General features: G+C 52.6%; 9 protein-coding genes across 9 annotated transcripts; 7 read left to right on the top strand and 2 right to left on the bottom strand.

Annotated features, from left to right (window-relative positions):
• Positions 1-217: 217 nt before the first annotated feature.
• Positions 218-3,113, bottom strand: GLOTRDRAFT_118866 (translation initiation factor eIF-3b). The gene is made up of 9 exons (XM_007862881.1): positions 2,959-3,113; positions 2,720-2,905; positions 2,493-2,670; positions 2,320-2,445; positions 1,571-2,266; positions 1,363-1,507; positions 1,139-1,297; positions 797-1,077; positions 218-726 (listed from the first exon to the last, which is right to left on the bottom strand). Exons 1-9 carry the CDS (start codon positions 3,039-3,041, stop codon positions 322-324), a joined length of 2,259 nt encoding a protein of 752 aa, XP_007861072.1. The 5' UTR covers positions 3,042-3,113; the 3' UTR covers positions 218-321.
• Positions 3,114-4,130: 1,017 nt separating this feature from the next.
• Positions 4,131-6,644, top strand: GLOTRDRAFT_68621 (MFS Git1p-like glycerophosphoinositol permease; the record flags this gene model as incomplete). Its single annotated transcript, XM_007862880.1, has 17 exons — positions 4,131-4,323; positions 4,386-4,414; positions 4,470-4,545; positions 4,596-4,780; positions 4,835-4,916; positions 4,979-5,010; positions 5,072-5,249; positions 5,300-5,366; positions 5,418-5,433; positions 5,482-5,646; positions 5,709-5,742; positions 5,799-5,859; positions 5,911-5,941; positions 5,991-6,025; positions 6,081-6,101; positions 6,150-6,245; positions 6,300-6,644. 17 exons carry the CDS (start codon positions 4,131-4,133, stop codon positions 6,523-6,525), a joined length of 1,527 nt encoding a protein of 508 aa, XP_007861071.1. The 3' UTR covers positions 6,526-6,644.
• Positions 6,645-6,736: 92 nt separating this feature from the next.
• Positions 6,737-8,627, top strand: GLOTRDRAFT_124481 (uncharacterized protein; the record flags this gene model as incomplete). The annotated part of the gene is made up of 8 exons (XM_007862879.1): positions 6,737-7,388; positions 7,444-7,488; positions 7,542-7,678; positions 7,731-7,847; positions 7,901-7,972; positions 8,025-8,284; positions 8,334-8,408; positions 8,465-8,627. The coding sequence occupies 8 exons, from the start codon at positions 6,737-6,739 to the stop codon at positions 8,625-8,627; spliced, it is 1,521 nt and encodes a 506-aa protein (XP_007861070.1).
• Positions 8,628-8,774: 147 nt separating this feature from the next.
• Positions 8,775-9,549, top strand: GLOTRDRAFT_124480 (uncharacterized protein; the record flags this gene model as incomplete). The annotated part of the gene is made up of 3 exons (XM_007862878.1): positions 8,775-8,995; positions 9,045-9,143; positions 9,198-9,549. 3 exons carry the CDS (start codon positions 8,775-8,777, stop codon positions 9,547-9,549), a joined length of 672 nt encoding a protein of 223 aa, XP_007861069.1.
• On the bottom strand, positions 9,474-12,707 carry GLOTRDRAFT_53162 (uncharacterized protein; the record flags this gene model as incomplete). Its single annotated transcript, XM_007862195.1, has 10 exons — positions 9,474-9,664; positions 9,717-10,234; positions 10,284-10,386; positions 10,441-11,298; positions 11,355-11,450; positions 11,502-11,619; positions 11,669-11,989; positions 12,043-12,382; positions 12,435-12,595; positions 12,646-12,707. The coding sequence occupies 10 exons, from the start codon at positions 12,705-12,707 to the stop codon at positions 9,611-9,613; spliced, it is 2,631 nt and encodes an 876-aa protein (XP_007860386.1). The 3' UTR covers positions 9,474-9,610.
• A 141-nt stretch (positions 12,708-12,848) lies between these two features.
• GLOTRDRAFT_97790 (uncharacterized protein) lies at positions 12,849-13,655 on the top strand. Its single transcript, XM_007862877.1, has 4 exons — positions 12,849-13,107; positions 13,206-13,342; positions 13,410-13,463; positions 13,528-13,655. Exons 1-4 carry the CDS (start codon positions 12,997-12,999, stop codon positions 13,547-13,549), a joined length of 324 nt encoding a protein of 107 aa, XP_007861068.1. The 5' UTR covers positions 12,849-12,996; the 3' UTR covers positions 13,550-13,655.
• Positions 13,656-13,893: 238 nt separating this feature from the next.
• On the top strand, positions 13,894-15,988 carry GLOTRDRAFT_135360 (uncharacterized protein; the record flags this gene model as incomplete). The annotated part of the gene is made up of 3 exons (XM_007862876.1): positions 13,894-14,007; positions 14,063-14,748; positions 14,799-15,988. Exons 2-3 carry the CDS (start codon positions 14,094-14,096, stop codon positions 15,986-15,988), a joined length of 1,845 nt encoding a protein of 614 aa, XP_007861067.1. The 5' UTR covers positions 13,894-14,007; positions 14,063-14,093.
• Positions 15,989-16,652: 664 nt separating this feature from the next.
• GLOTRDRAFT_53158 (small GTPase Rac1) lies at positions 16,653-18,206 on the top strand. Its single transcript, XM_007862194.1, has 9 exons — positions 16,653-16,788; positions 16,891-16,973; positions 17,026-17,057; positions 17,121-17,159; positions 17,215-17,233; positions 17,288-17,469; positions 17,531-17,637; positions 17,696-17,829; positions 17,887-18,206. Exons 2-9 carry the CDS (start codon positions 16,958-16,960, stop codon positions 17,940-17,942), a joined length of 585 nt encoding a protein of 194 aa, XP_007860385.1. The 5' UTR covers positions 16,653-16,788; positions 16,891-16,957; the 3' UTR covers positions 17,943-18,206.
• A 276-nt stretch (positions 18,207-18,482) lies between these two features.
• On the top strand, positions 18,483-22,580 carry GLOTRDRAFT_135358 (uncharacterized protein). The gene is made up of 4 exons (XM_007862875.1): positions 18,483-18,818; positions 18,887-20,650; positions 20,697-21,239; positions 21,293-22,580. The coding sequence occupies exons 2-4, from the start codon at positions 18,889-18,891 to the stop codon at positions 22,330-22,332; spliced, it is 3,345 nt and encodes a 1,114-aa protein (XP_007861066.1). The 5' UTR covers positions 18,483-18,818; positions 18,887-18,888; the 3' UTR covers positions 22,333-22,580.
• Positions 22,581-22,693: the final 113 nt, after the last annotated feature.

Genomic DNA, 22,693 nt, shown 5'->3' with positions numbered 1-22,693 from the left:
TTGCCTTTGATCGCCCAATCACCGTCTGTCATCTCATCGCTGTCCTCCTGCTCTCCTCGCTCTCACGACATCCCACCCACTCTCGGTGCCTGATAGCCTTGATGGACAGATTAATGAAACTGTCCTGCTAGCCTCGTAAGTACTTCTGTACCTGCCCGAGTTTGCCAGAATTTAGTGGCGGAGCTAGTAAACTTGGTCGGAACACGCCCGCATCGCTCCAGAGCGTAAGCATGGTTGTCATAGCACGATGTAGACACACCATAGATCATAGTTCGGACAGCCTGGAGAGCACATGCAATGTCATACAGCATAGGGATACAATCATTCAACGACCTCCTCCTCAATCTGCTCTATCAGCTCCTCCACCCACACCTCGATCTCCTCCTTCGTCTCCTCATGCGGGCCCTCCTCGCCATCCAGCTTCGCGCCCTGCTTTCTGCGCTCCTCCGCCAGCTCTTCCTTGCACCGGCGGCGCCACGCGTTCCACTCGTCCACGAGCCGCTTGCGGTGCGCGATCAGCTCCGCGCTCACGTTGCTCTCCTCTGCCGCGTCCTCCTCGTCGAACTGCCGGCTGTACTCGCGCAGGTTCTTGCGGATCTGCTTCTGCTGCTCCTTTGTCAGCAGCGTCTTCGGCCGCGGCCGCCACAGGAATTGCTTGAAGCGGTCCATGAGGTGCTTCTCCAGCTCTTGCCCGCGGAAGTCCCAGATAGCATAGCCGTTTTCGAGCTGCGTAGGTAGATAACAGGCGAATAAGTCCCGGGGAATATGGAATACTTTAACGAGTTGGTTATCTCACCGTATGTCTCCATGCGCTCGCATGCGTCGCAAGGTACCGCCCACTTGGATCCCACTCAGCATCGGTCACTCCATAGTGGTCCGCTGTACCCAGATGCTGGATACCGCTGCCCCATTCATCCTTGTCCTTGACCATCTCCTTTCGGCCAACGTCCTCGGTGTTGAAATCGAGGTCCCAAAACTCGAGTTCCGACTTGCTCGAAGACCCAACAGTGGCCAGAAGCACAAAGCGGCCCCGTGGGGACCAGCGAATCGTGTTGCTCGTCCGTGATGGCAGATTACCTGAGGGGCACGTGACCCATGTAAGCCAATAAGGCGACCAACCATGTCTGCGAGCACGTACGGAGGAGCCTGAAGTCGCCCTTCTGCTTGTGCAGCTGGAAAAAGCTGACGTCGGTCTTGATCGTGATGCCCGGACCTGGGTTGCCAAGGTTGGGATCGTTGCTGGAGACAATGGCGAATCGTTCTCCCTTGGGTTCCCATGAGAATTCGAGGACGGTGTCTACACGTGTAGGATTAATATTCGAGTTGCCCAGATCCACAGTACGTCTGATGATGACTGCATACCTTTAAGCTCGACGACTTCCACGGGGAAATCCTTCTCACGTACGCGGAAGATCTCCAGATTGCAGAATAGGGTCTTTTTCGTTTTCGTGTGGCGATCGACCTTGACGCACAGGAAGTCACCCTGATTTTGCCAGAAGAGTTTACACTGGGAGGCGGAAATAACCAATCAGAGCCTGTGCCTTGAGAGACGAGCCAGTCAAGATATTACCTCGGAAACATTGAACAAATTCTTCTGCCGCAGGATAGCCCGGGCGGGAAAATTCATTAACGTGACGCGAGCTGGTTGGTTGGCGACTTCCGGAGTCCAGTAAGCGAGCATGTTCTCCTTCACTTTCCGCGTCGTCTTTGCGCCAGCCTTGGCGTCCTTCTCCGCTTTCTCCCCGTCCTCTCGGTCTTTGTCGCCGAGTGGACACCACTCAAAGTCCACCACGCCCTCGATCTTGATGCTTTTCTTCGCCTGAAGACCCATACTGGGCAGCTCGTAGACACTGATTTGCTGACCAGGGGTGACCCGAGCAACAAACTTGTCATCTGGACTCCACTTGAAGGCTGGCCATTGCAATTGCTTCTTCGATCCCGGTTCCTCGCCCTCTTGCTGCGCAGCGGGGAACGTCCGGAGCATGTTGCCCGACTTGATGTCCCACACTGCGATATGATTCCCCTCGTCTATCGGAGAGAAGTAGCGGGGACCTTGCAACGCGCCCTCAGGTACCACGATCGGCTCATTCGACCAGGTAACTAGGTACTGTTCGCAAGGGGAGAAGTCGATCAGCTTGACGTACGGGTGAGCAAAACGCTGTTGCAGCTGCCATGAAGGGCCGCCCCAGAGTTGCACACCCTGTCGATGGAGAGTGGTCATATACGTTCCTTGCGGGGACCAAGATATATATAGATCGGTCCATTCCTGATGTGCTTGTCAGCGAGAAACTGGAATTCAGGAGCATGTCAGAGACGTACCGTATGTTTATATGCCAACTCGCGCTGAGACGGCTTGCCATGCCAATGAATTTCAACATCATTGCCTCGATAAATAGCATATTGATCACGGCCTTGAGGGTCTGCGAGCCAGGCCCGGAGATGTTCCTAGAAAGAGATGAATGGACCATATTTTTGCGAAACATCCGACGCACTCTGGGCTTGTACTCCTCAAGCTTCGGCTCAACGTAGGTCTCATCCATGTTGGCGAACTTCTCGATGTCCGTAAAATAATTGGTGGCGAAAGTGTGTTTGGCATCAAATGGATGACCATCCATTGCCGTGAGAGCAAATGCCGCTTCATCTGCGCTCTTGAATTCGACAAATATGTATCTTCGCGAAATAATCAACATTACGACCCGTACCCAGAGAGGGAACGCACCCTTTGCTCTTCCCCGTCGATTCATCCCATGGCACAAAGATGTCATCCGGCTTTATGGGGGCCCCCTTCTTGCCGAATTCCTTCGCGATCTTTGCTAACAGCTTCTCCAATTTTGATCTGTCAATGACGGGCACGCCATCCACCACGATGATGTTTTCAAAGCCATCCTCCAGCTGCACCTGGTACCTAAAAGGGCGTCAGTCTCGAGAGGAAGCGCACCGGACGGCCGAAGTACAGACTTGTCCTCAATGTCAGAATAGTCAATGTCGTCCAGGTCATAGTCGCCGTCAGTGCCGTTCGTGATACCGTTAGAGGGGGCCATGGCTGGAGGGCTGGTTACTATTCGAGCACCAGACTACAGGCGAGATGACGATGAGGCTGCAGTGAAAGTTTCGGCGGAGTTCGAATGACTTGCTTGTCCTTGAGGCTTGCAGCTCGCGCGTAGCGGTGGGACAAATTTCGGTCCTCGAACAACCTGCTCGAATGTCCAGAACCCTCCTCTCGAAGCTCCTGACAATGACTCGTGTATACGCTGCAATCTCTTAGTCTGGCTTGAGATACAAGACCGCTTCAGACCTGTGGTTTCCGCGCATAATGAGTAATAAATGCACTCGATCCTGGGTGGCCTCGTGAAACTTGACTGGGGGATTTAGACGCAGTGCCAAGTACCTACGCTGCCTCAGACCCACTTACGCGAGCAGAAGATGGCTGTATTACATGGGACTGTCGTCTTCTATGCTAGCCCCTTACTGTTATATGGACAGTAGCGGATGCGACGAGCAGCTTCTGCGGACCTTCTCCTGTCATGACCGATCTGCCAGAGCGGGACTGTCATCCTCGATGCGTCCCGTATTTTGTAAGCACAGTTATCCGGTCTGGCGTATCCTCTCTGCGGTTAGGAACGTTTATCCCCAAGCTAAGGCGGTATGGAATTCTTCGCTTTGGGAACATACGTCAAGTAGTCTTGTTATCGTCAGCATATTCTACAGGAGTGAAGTACGTCGATTCTACTGTATCTGGATCATGATGAACACCTCCGTGTTCCTGAGGTTTTCAATCGATGGGTATTTGAGCGCCAGTGTTATCGCTGCCAATGCGGTCCCGCCCTGGCCCTTGCGCAATGGACCAATGAGGATGAGTCTTTCGATGGCACGTGTGGTATATATGCTGGTATATGCTACCGGCCGTGGTGAGTCCAGAAATAGGTTGGCGGGGGAGCGCAGATTTCTCCGAAGGTTGATGTTCTTTGGATCCTGATGCAGAGGCAGGCGACCTTTATTGGCGAGTATGCTGCACGTGCGTCTGTCAGGCGAGGAGAGCGGTCAACGCAGACCATATCGGAGCATCGATATCAAGGCCTTCATATACTCGAGTCGGCCCCGTGTATGCGCTCCTTGCTCTTTGCATGACCATGGCTTCCCTGGAGAAACAGGACTCGGTCGCGGAGAAGCAGCTCGAAACGCCTTGGGCCGAGAAAACATCGGAGGTGGACGAGCCTGCTTCCCTTGAACAAGTGACGGAGCCAAGTCCGCTTTTTTCCAAGCAGGCGTTAAGCGCCTATTTTACTATAGCCGCAGCGGCATTTGGACTGATCAGCGATGGGTGTAAGTTGCTATCCGTCCAAGCGTGCTTCAGCATTTCGTTGATTGCTCTGGGAAACATGAAGACCAAAACAACCTCATGACGATGGCCAATGTAAGTGAGCAGAGTCATATAATGGATTTACCGTCACTCGTTACATTTATGACAGGTGGTCTTCAAAAAGATATATCCGAAGGAGTACACCTCGTCAGTATCGACGCGTGTATCTAACGCTCTACTCATCGGTGAGTAACCTTGTGGCATTAGGAACATCGCTCTCATGCCTTGAGGATAGGTGAAATCGTCGGACAAATCTTTGTGGGCCTTATCTGCGATCGTGTAGGCAGAAAGGCGGCTCTTGTAGCTACCACCTTGCTTATCGTCATCGGTGCTACCCTTGGTACGGCCGCCCATGGTGCTCATGGAAGTGTACAAGGACTGTTCTGGTTCCTGACCATAGCACGTGGTATCACCGGAGTTGTAAGCCTTGCTTTCAGAATCTACCGCTCCGCTTCCGCTCACTTATGCTTTCAGGGTGTGGGAGGCGAATATCCAGCGTCTTCCACCAGCGCTAGTGAAGCTGCCAATGAGCGTATGGTTAAGCATCGTGGCCCAGGTTTGTGCGGTTCCGGTTCTGGGTCCTGGTCCCTATATTCCATTCTGACGCTCTGGGAACAGTATTCATAATGGTCACTAACTTCGTTCTCAGTGTAAGTTCTAACTTATTGGCTCACGCGCGATCGTACTAGACTGAACTGGAAACTTCGTCAGTTTGGTGGACCGCTGGCAGTCTCGGTATTCTTAATCGCGTTGTCAGCTGCTGGACCAGAGCATTTGTCCACGGTCTGGCGTGTCTGCTTCGGGGTTGGCATCGCTTTGCCCTTGACCGTGTTCATCTTCCGTCTACGCATGATGTCTTCAATATTATTCCGCAAGGCTGCCATCAAGAGTACGTTCAGATACTCCTGTCAAGCGGTCACACTCTCACAGCGGTTGTAGGGCGTGTCCCATATTGGCTCGTCATAAAGAGATATTGGAGAGCCTTACTGGGCACGTGCGGTGCTTGGTGTGTTATAGCTCTGTGCAATATAACGTCCTATTAATGACATTCTGGCAGGTTCCTGTATGACTTCGTAGGGCACTAGTTTCGCCTGGAGACTAGGATCTGACTCGCTGACCAGGTGACTTTCCCGAACGGCGTCTTCTCTGGCACGATTATTTCGAGCGTGATCCACGACGGTTCGATAAAGGCAACAGCGGAGTGGCAGCTTCTACTTGGTGCCATTGCTCTACCGGGCGTGTTCATTGGTGCTGCACTCTGCAATCCGTTGGGCAGGCGCAATACGGTCAGTATTTACCATCATTATGACGGCATACTGCAAAGCTGACGTGACATACCTGAAATGAGATGATTCTCGGATTTTCCGGGTATCTAGTCTTTGGTCAGCAAATATGGGTTTCTGGCCTACCTCATGCTCATCCACGAACTTCGTTATAGGATTGATTATTGGTCTTAGCTACGACAAAATCACTAAGATAATACCGCTCTTTGTCATTTTGTGAGTGCGTCTTCTGTTGAATTGTCACTTCCACCTTATCCTCTGGATCAGCTATGGACTAATGCAGTCGTCTGGGAATCTGGTGAGTGCTGATTGCAAGACAGCTGAAGCCGTGCTGAATATGCCCTCAGGGCCCCGGCGATATGTTAGGCCTTGTCAGCGCCGAGTGAGTCTTTCCTGTACCGCGAAGTCCTCGCAGTTTCTAATGAATCTTTTTTTAGGTCATTCGCCACGCCCGTCAGGTGGGTCCAGCACCATCGTCACCGGTAGTAAGCGCTAAGCCGTTGCAGGGGAACATGCTATGGTCTCTCCGCTGCAATAGGGAAGACTGGAGCTGCGGTGGGAACGCAGGCCTTCACACCAATTCAGAATAATCTTGGCAAGAAGTAAGTCTCGGTTTCTGCACTTCCTAATAGCCGTGCCTACTTCCATCACTGCAGGTGGACATTCATCATAGCTGCTATCTGCGGAGTGACCGGCGTGCTCGTCACTTACTTTTTCGTTCCTGACATGACTGGGAAGGACCTAGCAGAGGAGGACGCTAAGTTCATGCAGTACCTGATAGACAATGGATGGCAAGGAGAGGTGGGCGAGGATGATGATAAGGGTCTCATAGTCGAGGCATACGAAAGTAAGGCGATGGCAATCGACGGGGAATCCCAGTGATACGTCACCTGGCTGCTGCTGCTTCTTAGTGTACATATAATGTATCTATACGATTCCTCACGACCTGTTATTCCACATGTTGACTCTTGGATACCTAAAAATCTTTGTGCACATAAAATTACACGATCATTCAAAACTAGTATCACTGCACGGTCACGTGCCACGACGTATATACACGCATGTTGATTTCGTCACGGTGTGGCAAAGCCGCATGTCGAGGCCATTCCTCCTCCAGGCTACAAGGCGGGCAGTGTGTCCAATATCTCTACGCTCGCAAGGTCTGCGCTATTATGCTGCACATGCGGCTGCGTCGCATACAGTCTCCCCGTCGCGGGAGGCTGGGTCCCCCGAATCAAGCTCGGCAGCAGGTCCTAGCTCAGTGCCGTTGGACGCATTCTCAGATGCAGCGGTAAACGGCAATAAGGGGTCCCTCAAAGGATCAGATGGCAAGCGACCAAGGTCTAAGAAAATTAAGAAAGCGTCTCGGGAACCGAGGGAAATGCCGCCACGGACTAGTAGGACTATCTTGGATCCTTTCGAAGATGAGCTTCGTCTTACCTCACTCATCGCTGCAAGACCATCTCCCCTTACTCTTTCGGATATCGAGCGTTACCGTGTGGCGCGCAAATCGAGACAAGAGGAGCCAAGCTACGTAGAGGAGTACAATCAGCTCGTGGACGCGCTTTGTCGTGCGTTCTCAAAAGGACAGTTAACCAAGTTTGCGAGGATGTACGGTATGAAGGTTGGGCCAAAACAGAAGAAGATTGACATTGCCGAGGACATCATCGAGAAGCAATGGCAATGGCCATCCTTAGAGGAGATTGAAAAACAGAAACGGGAGAGGACCGAAGTGGTCGAAAAACGTGAGCACTTTTCGTATCCGAAGCATGTCCCGGCTGACTGCGGGTGCGTGTCTAGTCTTTACCGTTGACGCGCCTCAGCTATTCCATATCTTAGGAAAAGGTATATAATTTTACTTGCGACTGTATCATGACACTGATCACTCACAATCATAGACGGTGCCGACCTACTTCAGTTGTCTATGGATTACAACGTACACGTTTCTCTTGTGTCTAACCCATTGGCCCTGAGGGTTGAAGGGTCGCCGGGGTCAATTAAGCAGCTGAGTCGCCATATTCACAGTCTCAAACAAGTGGCAGCATTTTGTCTCCCGTATTTCAGCAGGCTGACCCTATCTATTTCAGAGTATAATCTCAGAGACCGTCCACCTACCTTCGCGAACCGCCATACCGCGAGAGATGCTCCAACAAATCTCTAGAACTGTCAACGCCTTCATAGAGAACATAGACCTCAACGGAAAGGTATCATAGATTGCTATCTATCAGAATATATAGTCTCAGCATTAGAAACACAGGTCAAAGTTTATGCAAGGAGTACTCAGGCCCTAAGCGCAGCCATGCGATTTGTTGTTCGTACTGACTTGACGGTATGCATACACCTTTTTGATGTCCATGGACGCCCACTGACTTCATTGTAAGGCTCTAGCCTTGCGCCCCAGACCTCTGTTATCATTCCTCTCACAGAAGCTTATCACGTCTGGTTCAGTTATGCCCTTCCCTCAGTCGTATTCCTTCTACCCTTTCCTACCGCCCCAGTCTATGTCTGTAGGCACGAATGCCGCGGGATCTTTCCGTGTTCGTAGGGTCGGTCAGTGGCTAGGACCGGATTACGCAGAGTCTTCAAGTCTACAAGATAGAGCTTTGAGTGCAGGCACTGGCCACACATACGATATCCACGGGTAAGCGTCCCGTTCATTACGATGAACCCTCTGCTCATTCGAGATCAAGAGACGCGGCAGAGTTGAAGCAGACGCTCTTTGACGGGTCGTCTGACAAAGAGCCACCGCAAACTGTGACAGCGACGTAAGTTCTGAATCCTAGTGCAACGCGTCCCATGTAAATCACTTTTGAGTATACAGTATCGGGCATATCCTGTTCGCATCCAATGTTCCGAAACGCCACATGAGTCTGACTCCGCCGTTACAAGGGCAGCTGCCAATGTCCAGGATATTGGAGTGGATAGCGACGACCCATCCTAAAATCCAGTTTATCCCAAGGTGGGATCCCAGTCCCTCATACTAACGTATCTGTATTGGCAATGACGCGTCGTATAGCATACCGACTTCCGCCACAAGCTCAGCCTCGATGGGAGATCGGATCATGCATCGTTTGGTTTACCGAGATACACGGACATCAGAATCCCATTCTCGGGAAGCTAGTAAAGTCTTGATGTTGGAGATTCAGCTATCCGAGTCTCCTGAACCTTTCCCAGCCCTGCATGCTGAGTCCGCTATCAATCTTGAACCAGAGGACTCAAGCGGCCACATCCCAGAGTCCAAGTCGCATCAAGACCGGGCTGACCAGCCCGGTGGGTCTGGAGATGGATGGAATATCTCAGCTACCCTCAAGCATGGTAGCGACTCGTCAGTCGATCTCCTGCTGCCGGATAGGTGCGTTTCCCTGTTGGTAGAAGGAATACGAGGATTAAATTATGAACAGGCCCTACGATGTCCAGTTGTCCGCAATGGACGTTCACAGCATCGCCGAGAACGTCTGGCCTCAAGAGATTCGGGATTATTATGCTAGTCTGCGCTCTTTGTGAGTCAGCTTTGGCTCTTTTAAGCCTTCATGGGCGGGTTATGATTTGTTTAGTTTCCAATCTAGGAAGGATCCTCAACTCCGGCCTGATGCTCCCCTCGACTTCGAGTACCTGGACAGCAAGTTTGTCCTCGACAGTAATGTCAGCGTTCGTCGCAGTGAAGACGCTGTTGCCCGCCCACTCGAGCCAACTTCTTCGGCAGCAGCGCAGACAACCATTGTCGTGACAGAGAGTGTAACAGATCTCGAATCTGGCCAGAAGACCATTCGCTGCGAGGTGCAGTGCACAAAGCCCCAGTCAGACAGAGCATGGGAGGACTTTCTCGCTACGTGCGACCGTCTCACAGACGATACGAATCGCAAGTTCCACCCACATGTATCGGACTACGAGACCAATGTCTTATAATAGACCATATCCATTAATACACAACTCAGATCGTAACCCATGTGTGCCAGTGCCGAGAATATTATGTGCGCTTCCGCTTTTTATTGGCTTTCTCGCGCCGTTTCTGCGCACGCACCTAAGTCCGACGTTAATGGAAGATAGGGGAAGTGAGACCGATTGCTGCTTACTTCTTTCTTCATTCGGGAATCCACCATGGTATATCGACCTTTGACTCCCTTAGGCCGACCTTTGATGCCTTTATGAGCACCCTTTGCCACCACAACTTTAACTTCCTTCTTCTTCTTGTTGGCGGACATGCCTTTCCGCATAAGCTTCTCTATCTGTTGAGCCTTTTCTTTTTCAGTCATATCAGCGGTCTGCACCACTCCTTCGGCCTTCTTCATAGCTTTAGCTAGTTTTTGGGCCGCTTTCATCTTCTTCCTCGCTTTAGCTTCCGCTACCTTCTTGATGGGACGAGCATCCAGAGCCCGCATCTTCGCGCGCAAGGCATCTACTGCTTCTTTCGTAATAGGAATGTTCGGCTTATAATGCTGGTTTTCATCATCAAGGAACCAGGAAGGTAGCCCATCCTTCGCATTTAGAGAATATCGGTTAAAACCGTCGTTGATCAGTTCGGTCTTGGTCTTCTCCCGGTTCACTAGTTGCTGAGCCAATGTCATGGCTTCCGCTGTCAAGAGGCCGTGCTCTACATATGTCGTCAGCGGTGTACGGCGGCACAAATCATAAGGACACACTTCGTATCGTATCCTGCCGAACATCATCCTCATCATCGTTCTCGACGTCCCAGACGTCGCCATCGTCTTCTTGAGGGACAACTTCGAAATCGGAATCATCATGCTAATGAAGGCACTTAGTGCCCGATATCCTCAGCTGGAGAGCGTCTCTACTTACCGATGATGCTTGGTCGGCCGCGGGATCGGGATCGACCGACATTTCATCTTCATCTTCGACCGAAACTTGCTCATCCTCTTCGACGTCATTTAAATCGGATAGGTTGGCGAAGACGTCTCGGCTGAACCATAATTGAGCAGTACGGCTGGTCTGGGCCGTTGACTTCGGATCCTCTAACTTCGTGACCAGCTTTCGCTTCGTACGCCCACCCGCCGTCGCGGCTGCTCCGCCATTCTCTAACCGTCGGCGTTTTCGGCTAGGAGCGCTTGATTCAGCAGCTTCGCTCTCGCTGTCTGAGTCAGAGTCATCAGACTCAAAGTCCATATGGCCTTTCGCCTCTTCCATCTTGTCCCAGCCGCCCTCGTCATCGCTCTCCTCCTCATCTGTATTCGGGGACTTGACTCCGCCCCATTCCTCGTCCCTCTCCTTGTTCCTTCTCCTCTCTAGCTTGACCTTGTACTTCGCATCCCTCTCCTTCATCCTCTCTTGGTAGGCGTCGTACATACCGTCCAACTCGGCTTCAAGCCCCGCGACTTTCCGCGCCCTCTCCTCCTCGTCATCCAACACATCAAGCTCATTCTCGGACTCTTGGTCGCTTGCGTCTTCTTCCTCCGAAATATCCGGCGAAGAAAGATCGATGAGCTCATTGCCTTGTTTCCGCAGACGTTTCTCGGTGTCAGCCAAGTCGAACATATCGTCCTGGCCAAGGGCTAACGTAGCGTCCGTCTGCTCCAGGCCAATGTCCATAGGTGCCGTCATCTGTAACTGCATGCGCTGAATGGCGCGCTGCTTGAGCTCATTGGCTCGGCGCTTAGCACGCTTGTTGCGGGCAGCTGCTTCTGCTTGGATCCTCTCGAACTAACGACACCGAGATGAGCCCCGATCGCCACCGGAGAAAATGGTTCACGACTTACTTCTTGCTGGATCTGCTGCTCCTCGTCGACCTCCTCAGTAACTTCGGCGACCTCAGTGATCTCCTCCGTATCTTTCGTCTTGACATCGAGACCAAGCTACAATCCAATATTAGAGATGAGTACGTCACGCGATTGTATAACCCTTACTTCTTCTCTGAGAGCTGCGCGCCATTTGATTAATGCTTTGAAGTCGCCTTTACCGAGAACCTTCAGATCATCGCAGTTAGCTTTGATGTCCGAGGTTGTGCCCTCGAAGTCCAGCCACCTGATATGGGCAGTTAGCACAGAAATTGAAAGGTCGCGACTCAACCTACTCTTTTTCCTCTTCCGTCTCGAAAACTATCTTATTGACAGTCCCGAGAAGGGCCACAGGATCGGCGCCCCGAATGAACTCGGCTGCGCCGACCTTCTTGAATAAGGTGTAGTCTCCGTCTTCGTAACCGTCACGCTTCCTGCGTTTCTTCTCCGGCTGGAACACATTCGCGTGGGTATTGTTTGCGGAGGTGCCTTTGTCGGCGGCAGACGCAGATGCAGACAGTTCTTTGAAAACGTGCTTCGGATCGAGGAACTTGGGGTCAATGTGTTTGGGAGCCAGGAAGTCGCGGCAGACGACGAAGATTTCAGCTGAGACGTTTCTATCCGGATAGTATTAGTATAAACATCAAACGTGATAGACCGCCGTGCATACCTTGACGAAGGCGGCTTAGTAGCTTCGACCTTCCCGAATAACTGACTGAACACCCAGATGAGATTGTTGTAGTCCACACTTCGGAACACTTTGGTCACGAAAGTGCCGCCTTTGGCGAGGAATTCGACAGCCAGTTTCAAGCTCATCAATACAAGCTCGGACTGAGAGTAGGCATCCTGAACCCAAGCGGTACCGACGTTCGGGGCACCATCGTGGAGAACGACATCGGCTTTCCAGTCCTTCAGCTCGGAGCGAATAAGATTTCGGCACTGAGGGGTAGTGATATCCGCGGCAAACGTCGCGACTCTTGGAATCGGCTTGATGGGCACCAAATCAACGCCTAGCAAGGTGTAAGATGGGAACGTCCACGCGGGTGACAAACGTGTACTGACCGACGATGATACTGTTGACCGGCATGTATTTGCTCGCAACCTGCAACCAACCACCAGGGGCAGCACAAAGATCTATAACGCATCGTGCAGACTCCAGGAAGGAGTACTTTTTGTTGAGCTGGATTAGCTTGAATGCTGAACGAGCGCGGTAGCCTTGCTCCCTGCCAAGGATGTCAGTTCAGCATTTTAAGAGAACATGGAGAGAACTTACTTGGCAAGTTTGTAGTACTTGTCCAAACGGCCCTTTCCTGTCTTTTTCTGAGCTTTACCCATGGTGAAAGCTTGCGGGGCGCGCTTGGAGGAACGTACCAAGGCTCTTGAAGTGACCTATTTTTGGATCAATATTTTGAGGCCTTGCTTGCGCGTGTTTGGTGCAGTCACAACCTCGATCGCGTTTGGCGCCGAAGCTCTCAGTCCCGTCCCACTACTAATACTCTGTCTACAGCAAACGGACACCTACTCAATCTTCGCTGGAATGCCTTCGCCGTCATCTCCTTTGCTTCCTCGCGCTGGCGCTAATGCCTTCCCCAATCCCCCGTTTCTCTGGCGGGCTGGGGCCATAATGGCCGCAGCTGGTGTTATGGCGGGAGCATTCGGGGCGCATGGATTAAGGCGACGTCCAGGCATAACTGCTGAGAACATCCACGCGTGGGAGACAGCAGCGCACTACTCGGTATGTTTTGTCTACAACCCTGGCTTTCTCTTCGAACTGTGTACCTGACGTGGGCATTGTATGACCTGGTTTCTGTCCCTCAACTCTGCTGGGTACAGATATTCAACGGGCTTGCATTGCTCCTTGTATCTCTGCACCCACGGTTCTCCACCCACAAATTTGCTGGGCCAGCTATTGCTGTCGGAAGTCTTGTCTTTTCTGGGAGCATCGTCACCCTGGTACTCAATCGTGACAGGTGAGTGACGTGTGCTGTATGGGACGCTGGTTATAAGCCCGTGTATAATGGGTATTTCGGATGTCAGGTTCCGTTGGCTGGGTCCCGTCACGCCGATGGGCGGTGCTCTCATGATCGCGGGGTACGTTATACAGCCCTGTTGTCCTGGTTGATGGCTCGAGCTTATGATGTCGGCGGACGTGTAGATACGCTGCGCTTGCTTTCTAGGATCTATTCCATATCTTATATATATATCTGTTCGACATGTACTCTGATATCAACATCCTCACTCTTCTGTATCCTAGTCTGCAATGGTAAATATACTTACACCGGACTGTCGAGCAATGGCGAGGTACTTAGCTGGGTCGCTTTCGCCCTACAGCAGCGGCTATAACTAAAGCAGTGTAGGGCCGGTCCAGACGCGCGACGCGCCTGTCACATGACTGACGCGGTGGCGGAGTTTGAAAGCGCGCATACGCGCGTGAGATTTGCTTCCGTGTCTCCTCGTCCTCCCCCCCATCTCCACACCGTGCTCCCCTTTCCTCGTCCCCCTTCTGGGTCCCTTCCGTTGCGCCCACCATTCATAGGTGACATTGGATACAGCGTCCTTTACACTCAACCTTTTTCATACGTGATTTTTGGTTTCCCGCCTCATCGTCGCGCTGCCAGCGTGTCTCATTAAACTCGTCAGCTGCTTCTCCTTGACCCTTGATCGCATTGATCTGAAGTCCGATTGCACAGGAAAACATCAGTATACACCTCCAGCATCAATATGTCTGGGATGCGCCCCCAAATTTCCACATCGGTTTCTTTCTCCGGTCTCCCTACCACCATATCGTCAGCGAGACCGCTAAAGCGCAGGATGACAAGCACTACAGACTTGTCGTTCTTCACACCTGCATCTGCATCTTTTGAACCCAAACCCTTCCGCGCCAACCCGGTAACCTCTTCGAAGTCGGCGGCTCCAGCGCGCGCTAACACCATCGTACCACCGCCGATGGACGTTTCACTTGAAGACCCAAATGCGACGTTCATCCGCCCGCCATTCACCACGTTCCCGAACTCTCACCTCTATCCAGAGGGTCTCACCTATAGTTTACTAGCAGAGAACCCAGAATGGTTCCTCGTTCCCAGCGACTTCATTTCTGAGACAAACGACAATCCGGACGCTGTCCTCTATCCTTCGGCTTTAGAGCCTCCGAAAGGATGGTCTCCTGCCTTGAAAAAGGAACTAAAGGAGCGAGGTGTAGACACCTGGCCCGAAGGACAAGAACCTCGACTGCGCTGCACCTTGTGCAGAAGAACTTACGCGGGTGTGAATGCAAAGAGTATGTGGAGGCGCCACGTCTATGAGAAGCACAAGATTGCTATGCCCAACCGACGGGAGAACGCTGAGCGTGGCCGTGTCAATGGTCGCTCTTCGAGCAGTACGTAGGGAAACCTTACCATATGCCATTTACTCACGTCCCGACTATAGAGGAGACGAAGTCTAGACAGGACAAGAAGAATTCCCTCGATAAGGAAAACCTCACCTTTGTCCAAGCCGGTACTTCTGCCGCTACACGCCTTACTGCGGCAACTTCCACTCAGTCGTCTCCGCCAAAGGCTGGTCCATCGAAGCTTCAAAGAGATCTGTCTTCCGAAAGTCCAGAGCCAGAAAATGCCCCCATCGAGACCGATCCTCCCAGAACTTCCGGCACTACCGGAGGACATCTGAAATTGTCTGTGCAGCCTCCGAGCAATCTATCCGCTGTGAACACATCCGACCTCATATCCACCCCTCCCCTTACCCCGCATAGATCTCGTAATGTCGGGTCAACCGAGATATCTCCTGCCTCTGACCGCATTGAGCTGTCGCCATACAACCCCCTTGCCACTCCAGCTTTCCGTCATTCGCCTGGACCGCTACCCTCTGATCATCCGTGGCGCTGGGACCCTAGCGACCCTCGTCACGAGGCTGCCAATGAGCTCAGCCTGAGCATGATAGTCCAAGAAGCCACCCGCGTCTCGAAGCAACTTGAAAGCAGTCCCATCGCTTTTGATGGAAAGGCCAGTGGCATCTTTTCAAGCCCTGATGTCTTCCCCAAGGGGTACGCTAGTTTCCTCCGTTCCAGCTCCGTACTCGGAGACAGCCCGAGCAAACCTGCCGTGGCTCTGTCGAGGCCTTCTCCACAGAGGCTTTTCACCATGCCAGAGTCAGTAAAGACCATGTCGCCCTTCAGAGGGCTGCAGAGTGGTTTGTCGCCCCAATTCCAGGACATTTTCTCTGGAACCCCGTCGCTTCTGGGCTCTGCCTACGAACTAGACTGGTTCCCCGCCAGAGACCCGATCTTGTCGTACAGCGACTCGCACGAGGCTGACTCGCCACCGGTGTCGAGTCCCGAAACTGACAGCCCGGTCCTCCGGAGCTCCAGCGCGTTAAACGTCGGTGCTGCAGGAGTCGGGTTTGGCTTGGGCTTCGGATTATTGGAACCCTTTTCCCTAGACGACGGCCCTCTACTGGGTAAAGGCAATGACGACGATGATATCGAAGAACTATTACAGTCACCTGCCGAGAAATCCAAATACTCCGATGCCAAGTCTGCGTCGATGGAGTCCTCGACTGGAACACCTCACGAACACCCTGAAACATCAAGAGCCTTGAAGAGGCGAAGAACCTCTGCCTAATCGCGTACACAAGTAATCCTGTTAATGACGGCGGACCGTCCATTATCCAGGTCGGCATAGACTGCCGGCCCATCACGACCGCCTGGACGATTCCTTTTCCTGTCTTATCGTGTTTGTCAATCCGTTTTGCCGCTGTCCTGCTGTCTCGCTCTGTTGCCTCACATTTGTATAACGCTCACAGTCTGTTTTACCGCTCCTACCTCCTGTACATCTATGCCGCCCCCCCTCGATGTCTGTTTCTCCTCTGTCTATGCATCTATTTCTTTGGTTTCGTGAATATTCGGCATTGCTATTGTTGGTGGTCATTTTATTGGCTTCCGGGCTATCTTCTCCTTCCTGTGGACATTTTGTGATTGCGTTCTTATTTCTTTGACTGATTGTGCATAACCTGGCCTTGTAAGATTTGTATCTGAATCGAGTGTATTTCTGCCGCGACGTGAAAAGATTTGCAGTGACAGTTCGAATTCGAGGGGCGTATCCTCGTCGCTAGCCACAGAGCAGACATCTCGACTGCCTAATAGTGTCGAACAATCGCCGGGGACCAGTGGGTATGTCAAGGACTGTTAACGCTCATGATATACGAGAGTGCTTTCAATACCGTGAGAAGAGGGCTCCGTCGGCATGTACGCCGGGGACCGCGCCTGCCGTTCTAGCGAAGGCCACTGCAAACATCACTGGCCATCAGTACAGCCGACTCTGGCCATAGACGTTCATCACTACTCCTCCCGCAAGACGACGCCTTTTACGATTATTCCTGTAAACGTCTGTTACGTGTCCCCATAATCTTCCGGTAGCACAGGGTAAGCCGCTCGCTCTCGCCGACCGCCAGAAACAGGGGATTCTCACTATTGTCTCCTCGCTTCGCGTTGCCCACTACCTCGCGGTTGATACGTCCTACCCAGAGTCTCTCAGCTTCTGCTCGGTCACGATCAGTCTTGAGTAACCTTCTAGGAGAACGTAAACTCGAAAATGCAGGCTATTAAATGTAGGTGCTGCGCGAATCGAAGCGTATAAAGGATCACTGAGCATGCCTGCAGGCGTTGTCGTCGGGGATGGTGCTGTCGGAAAGGCGAGTTGTACCCTGACCGGCGAGTTACTTTCCTTGGAATAACCCGTCTCTCCCGGTCTTCAGACGTGTCTCCTCATCTCATATACCACTAATGCCTTCCCCGTACGCCCCTTTACTTTGACACGCGTCTCTCGTCGCTAACGCGATTCTACTACAGGGGGAGTATATTCCGACTGGCGAGTCCGTTCAATTTTGATACACTTTCAGCCATTCACCTAGCTGGCGTGTAGTATTTGACAACTACTCGGCCAATGTGATGGTGGACGGGAAGACCATATCCCTGGGATTGTGGGATACTGCCGGCCAAGAAGACTACGATAGACTCAGACCTCTATCCTATCCCCAGACGGACGTGTTCCTGATCTGTTTCTCCCTCGTGAGTCCGCCTAGTTTTGAGAACGTTCGGACCAAGGTACGCCTTCCACGAGCTTGGGCGAGGCGCTCACTGAGTCTATGCGATCCATGCCCCGTAGTGGCATCCTGAGATCTCTCACCACGCACCACAAACATCAATAGTCTTAGTCGGGACCAAGCTCGACTTGCGCGAGGATCCCGCTACCATCGAGAAGCTCAGGGAACGGTACGTCATGCCCTCCCTTGTTGCCCTCGATAGCTCAATGTTTTTACGATTCGTGTAGGCGCATGGCTCCCATTCAGTACTCGCAGGGCGTTGCCATGGCAAGGGATATCGGAGCTGTCAAGTATCTCGAATGCTCGGCTCTTACTCAGAAGGGCTTGAAGACTGTCTTCGACGAAGCTATCCGGGCCGTCCGTACGTTGCTTTACCTACTAGACATCAAATACGTCTTGGGCTGATTCTCGTGGGCAGTTAACCCTCCACCGCGGGAGAAAAAGTCAACCAAGAAGGGGTGCATCATCGCCTAGTATGGTTTTGCGGCTGCTGGAGGATAGAACGTCACGTCTACATAGGTATATCCTGGTCTGGGATCGGCCTCTTTCACGATTGTCATGTCATTCGAACAACGTTGCACTTCAACTGGACGGCTACTACATGAAGTCCATTGTCCCGGTCGCTTCGTTGTACATATTCCCGTTATCTTGGATTGCGTACCCCTGTTGTTTCACTTTATACTGTTGCTTAGTTTGTTCTAGCTGTTATGAGCTATGACGAATTTCAGGATACCACACAACGGTTATGAGGTTGACGTGAGTTTACTAGCCACCGTCCACAAGCTGGAGAATGTGGCGCTCGCAGCTGGACCTCTCGGGGCCGAATTCATCCAGGATTTGTCTGAGATGATGGTGTAGCAGGTGGAGTTGATCAAGATCAAGTGCTAGGAACAGCCGAGGTGGGAGGCTCATGGGACGCTGCTATTGGCTGGGCTGTGTGTTCGCAGGTTTATATATGGCATTTATACCGAGATCAGTCCTGGCCGCAATCCGCGTTCGAGGAAGTCAGAGGCCGTCGCTGCGGTTATTCTAGGACCTCTCCGTCTCTTTGCTGTCGCGTTCACGCTCCTTTGCAGACTCTCGTTTACTCGCAGGATTTTTTTGAGTGTGCTTTCATTCCTTCAAGCGCAATCGGCCGTCCAGGCACGTCCAGCACAATCAGACTGTCATTTCCCGGGATCTGTTCTGTCTTCAGAGGCACAGAATCCGAGGGTAAAGGAAAACACGCCAGATTGTTGAGGGTATACCGACCGGTGGGCAGAACTTTCTGACTGAGGGGTTTTTGGCAGACGCGGTATGTTTGCTACCGCCCCTGTGTATCCAAGTTTCCCATAGTCTTCCATATCCTATGTCAGTATGGCATTTGCATGATTTTCTGGAGCTAGACTGTTGTGACTGATGTCATCTCTGATTTCTAGCCATGCAGACCCAATGGCCACCGGAGCAGAACCAGAGTACACGCCACCGTTCTGCGGCATCTCTCACCACCAATGCCTCAGGCATAGCAGACAGCACCCTCAGCTTTGCCTCGTACGCTACTGGCGAGGAACCTCTCCGCCTTTCTCAGTTCCCTCGACCACCCTCTGAAGTGCCGTCTTCCGTACCCCCCTCTCCCGGCGGGACTCTCCGTACAATCACGCCAATCCCTCGGGTTCGTGCCCTCGACATGCCCTCCGTTCGCCCTCTTGCTTTGCGCAGGAATGGGAGTGTCGACACCGATTCGGTCATAGCTGGCCCGCCTAGTTATGACTTGCATCAACGAGACCCACAACTTGTTCCTTCCCAACCTCAGAGCCCTCCCACTGGCCGACCCTCGCGACGACTTCCTGTACCTCCTAGTCCCACACCCTCCCGCGCCCTGTCTCCGCGTTGGCATGACGGTTCATCTGCCATCGTTGTTGACTCGAATGAGGAAAGATTGCTTTCCACCTCGATGATCACGCATTTACTATCGGAGACAGAGTCGTCATCATCCTCAGATAGCGCCATTGATATTCCCTATGATGTGCGACCTCCGAGAGGCACATCCACACCTTCTTCTCCTCTGCGCGGCGATAACACAAGTGGTATGAGCGGGGATTCTGAGATGACGTATCCACCGCCCCGGCGGCAAGCTGCGTTCCCTGTGGGCATGTCACAGCCGAGAATGGTCAGTCTGTCCGGCGCTGGACAGAGCTCGCAGGTATTCCCTCCTGCTGTACCGGGGTCAGGACTATCCGCATTAGATGCTAGCTATATCGCTGGTGTCCCGCCACACTCTCCAAATCACCCGGGACGTGCTTTATCCCCACATGGACCGGAATCAATCCTCAGCAGTGCAATCGGAGGAACCGTTTCAGAGTCTAACCAGTCGATGACAAGCAGTACAGTTCCTTTAAACCCTGGAATGGGCCGTATGACAAGCAGAGGTACCGATTACGACAGCGATAGACTTGATCTCCCGGAAGATATCGCAGGACCGTCGTCAATGCGGTACAGCCCGGCTTTGCCGTCGACCGCGGGTATTCGCAACGGTTTTAGGTCCGGCCACTCTCGTCGACAGTCTTTTCATTCAACCAGGACCACGAAGAGTTACGTTTCATCTCTGGTCAGTAAGATAACGTCGTCGTCCGGAGCCAAGTCATTTAAACCGCCATGGCGGAGGGCGAAACCTCTGCCGCCGGTCCCTACAATACCTGATTACACCATCGCGCAGGAGCGGGAGTGGAGGCGAATAGAGGAGTCGCTGCCTTTGCCCGAGTTAGTCAATCGCGCCGGTGCACTCTCTACAATGCTGGAGAAGGGCCATTATCCTCATCGAAGCGCGTCGACGCTCCCTGCAGCGACCGGGCAGAAGGAGGACGACTCCGTGCGACCGACAGCTGGCGACTTGGCCATCGGGCAGCACATCGACGATGCAGGTACAGGTGCTCGCGCTACGGGATTCTGGCATATGAACCGCAGTAAGAAGCATCAGCGGAATCGGACGGTTGACCAGGCGCAGTTGCATAGCTCTATGGACAGTCCTACCAGGTTGAAGAGTATGCGGACTCCGAAGAAGACTAGATTACGACTGCTAATCGCGGGAGCGCTGCTTCTCGTTATTATAGTAGTCGTAGGTACGGTAGCTGGAGTCGTGTCGCGCCAGAAGTCATCCGCCCATAGTTGCCCTGGCAATTTCACTGGGAATAGTTGTCAGCTGGGTAAGTGCGGTTTTTTCGTTATACCGCCTAGCCTGATTCTTCGTAGATGCGACGTGCGTCTGCACATCCAGCCAGTCGAGGTCATGTAATCCGCTTGCGCAAGCCTTTGTCTCGCTTATTCCCGTGCTTGAGAACAACTTCGAAGCGAGCTACTCTCCGGGTTCTCTCTACACGGCTGTATGGCAGACTCAGGGCGACCCCACCGGGTCGAACTGCGCACAGCAGGCCGTCCTAGTCGACGTCAGTCCGGCGCTCGATGCGCGAAAGACGCCGAACCGGACGCAGTGGGCGCAAGCGGCATTGTTATGGACGCTCGTCGAGTCTCAGAACCTGACTGCCGTCAGCTCCATGCGCAAGTTCATTCAGGGTGCTAACTGGGGTGCGGTCGGCGATGGTGACGGTCCAGTCTCAAATGCGTCATCGACGTTATCTACCAAGATCTCGGGGTATGTCTATGACTTCGCTGCGCAGACAGTGACACCTCCTACTGCGTCTTTCGTGGATATTGGGCAACCAACCAGCGATCAAATTTCCCGCCTAAGCCCCGCATCTCATGCTGCCTTGGATAGGATGTACAGCTATGCAGTCGGTGAGTGAGAAATTTAGTCTTCGCGATGCAAGGATGCTGAAAGTATGCCGTAGCTTCTTCCACTCAGCACCAGAAAGCCCTTAATAACTACTGGCAGAATGTCCTGCAGAGGAGAGCATCTGATTTGTCTCCCTTCGTCTCAGCTTTCATCTCCCGACCCATTATGCTTCCTTTCGACGCATCAGCTTCACCAGGTTCTCAGCCCTTTGCCGATCTGCTCAATGCTACGTCCGGTGACTCGTTCCCTCCACCGTTGGCATGCTACCCTGGGCTGAGCTCGTCTCAGCTGCAGGGTATAGGTGCTATTGAGACATCTGTTTTCGGCTTGCCATCGCCGTCGCCGGCCTCTCGCTTTGACTCTTCGTGCTATCCCGATAGGCCAGTGTATGGTGTTCTGGATGTGCTGCGGCTACGTCTACCGTTTCTCGACACGCGAACGGGGGTGGCCAGACAGGCGGCTATTCTCGAGACTGAGCCGCTACCGAGAGCTGTATTCCATAACGGAGAAGTCCTCAGCTCATTGCCAGGTTCGACAGATGCTCTCAATATCTCCAAAACGACCACCGACCCTCGTCATTACGGGACGGTGTACAATATGAATCACGTCGTATTGGATTATTTATCGTCAATACCGAACGTTGCTGTTGCAAACAACCTTGTCGACTTCGTCTTGCAAAATTCGGCTGTCCCTCCACCTAATTCGAGCTTACTATATCAATCGCTATCCACGATTCCGACGGTTGAGGTGGCCGTGTTCGGTCGTATAAATCCATCTCCAGACATATCCTCTTCCGCTTCCTCCCTCTCCACTCCTCTGGGTGCGCTGTTCTTTGGTTCCGACCAAGGTGCAGCCCTGCGGAACTGGGCTCTGAATACCACCCGCGTACCTATCACATGGTCTGACTCCGCCACAGCGTCGCAGGCGGTCTGCGACAACTCACTATCTGATCCTAACTTTTTATCGATTTGGTCGCCCGCGTCACTATTCTTGCATGCCCAGAATCCCAGTGCACAAGTCAATGTGAACAATATAACCACGGCATTCCTCGACGCGGGGCTACTCAAACCTGCGGGGCAATGCACAATATCCTGAACACCTTCTAGCGCGTGTTGTATTATTTCCAGACTGCTTTCAATACTTACGGTACTGTAGTAATGGGCTTGATGCCTGCTCGCTTCGTTTTCGCATTTCTTTGCTGTCTAGACGGACGCTATCAGGGTCATTCTGTCGGGCACTTAGACTCTAGGTAGTCTTCTACTTAAGCTTAGCCCTTTAGCCTCGTTTTAATGCTGGTCTCAGGAAAGCAGACCAGTATCCATGAAACCATACCATACGTGCCTGACCAAAGGAGACAATCGAATGACTTCAGCACTTAAAGTGTATAGTCTGCATCACGGCTACTAGTCCGGGCCTTACTCATCAGGATAACGAGCATAAAGCTGCCGGATTGGGG

The sequence above is a fragment of the Gloeophyllum trabeum genome, assembly GCF_000344685.1.
Source record: "Gloeophyllum trabeum ATCC 11539 unplaced genomic scaffold GLOTRscaffold_00001, whole genome shotgun sequence".
Taxonomy (NCBI): domain Eukaryota; kingdom Fungi; phylum Basidiomycota; class Agaricomycetes; order Gloeophyllales; family Gloeophyllaceae; genus Gloeophyllum; species Gloeophyllum trabeum.
Note: the sequence above shows the minus strand (reverse complement) of the source record. Positions and strands in the feature narration are given on the sequence as shown.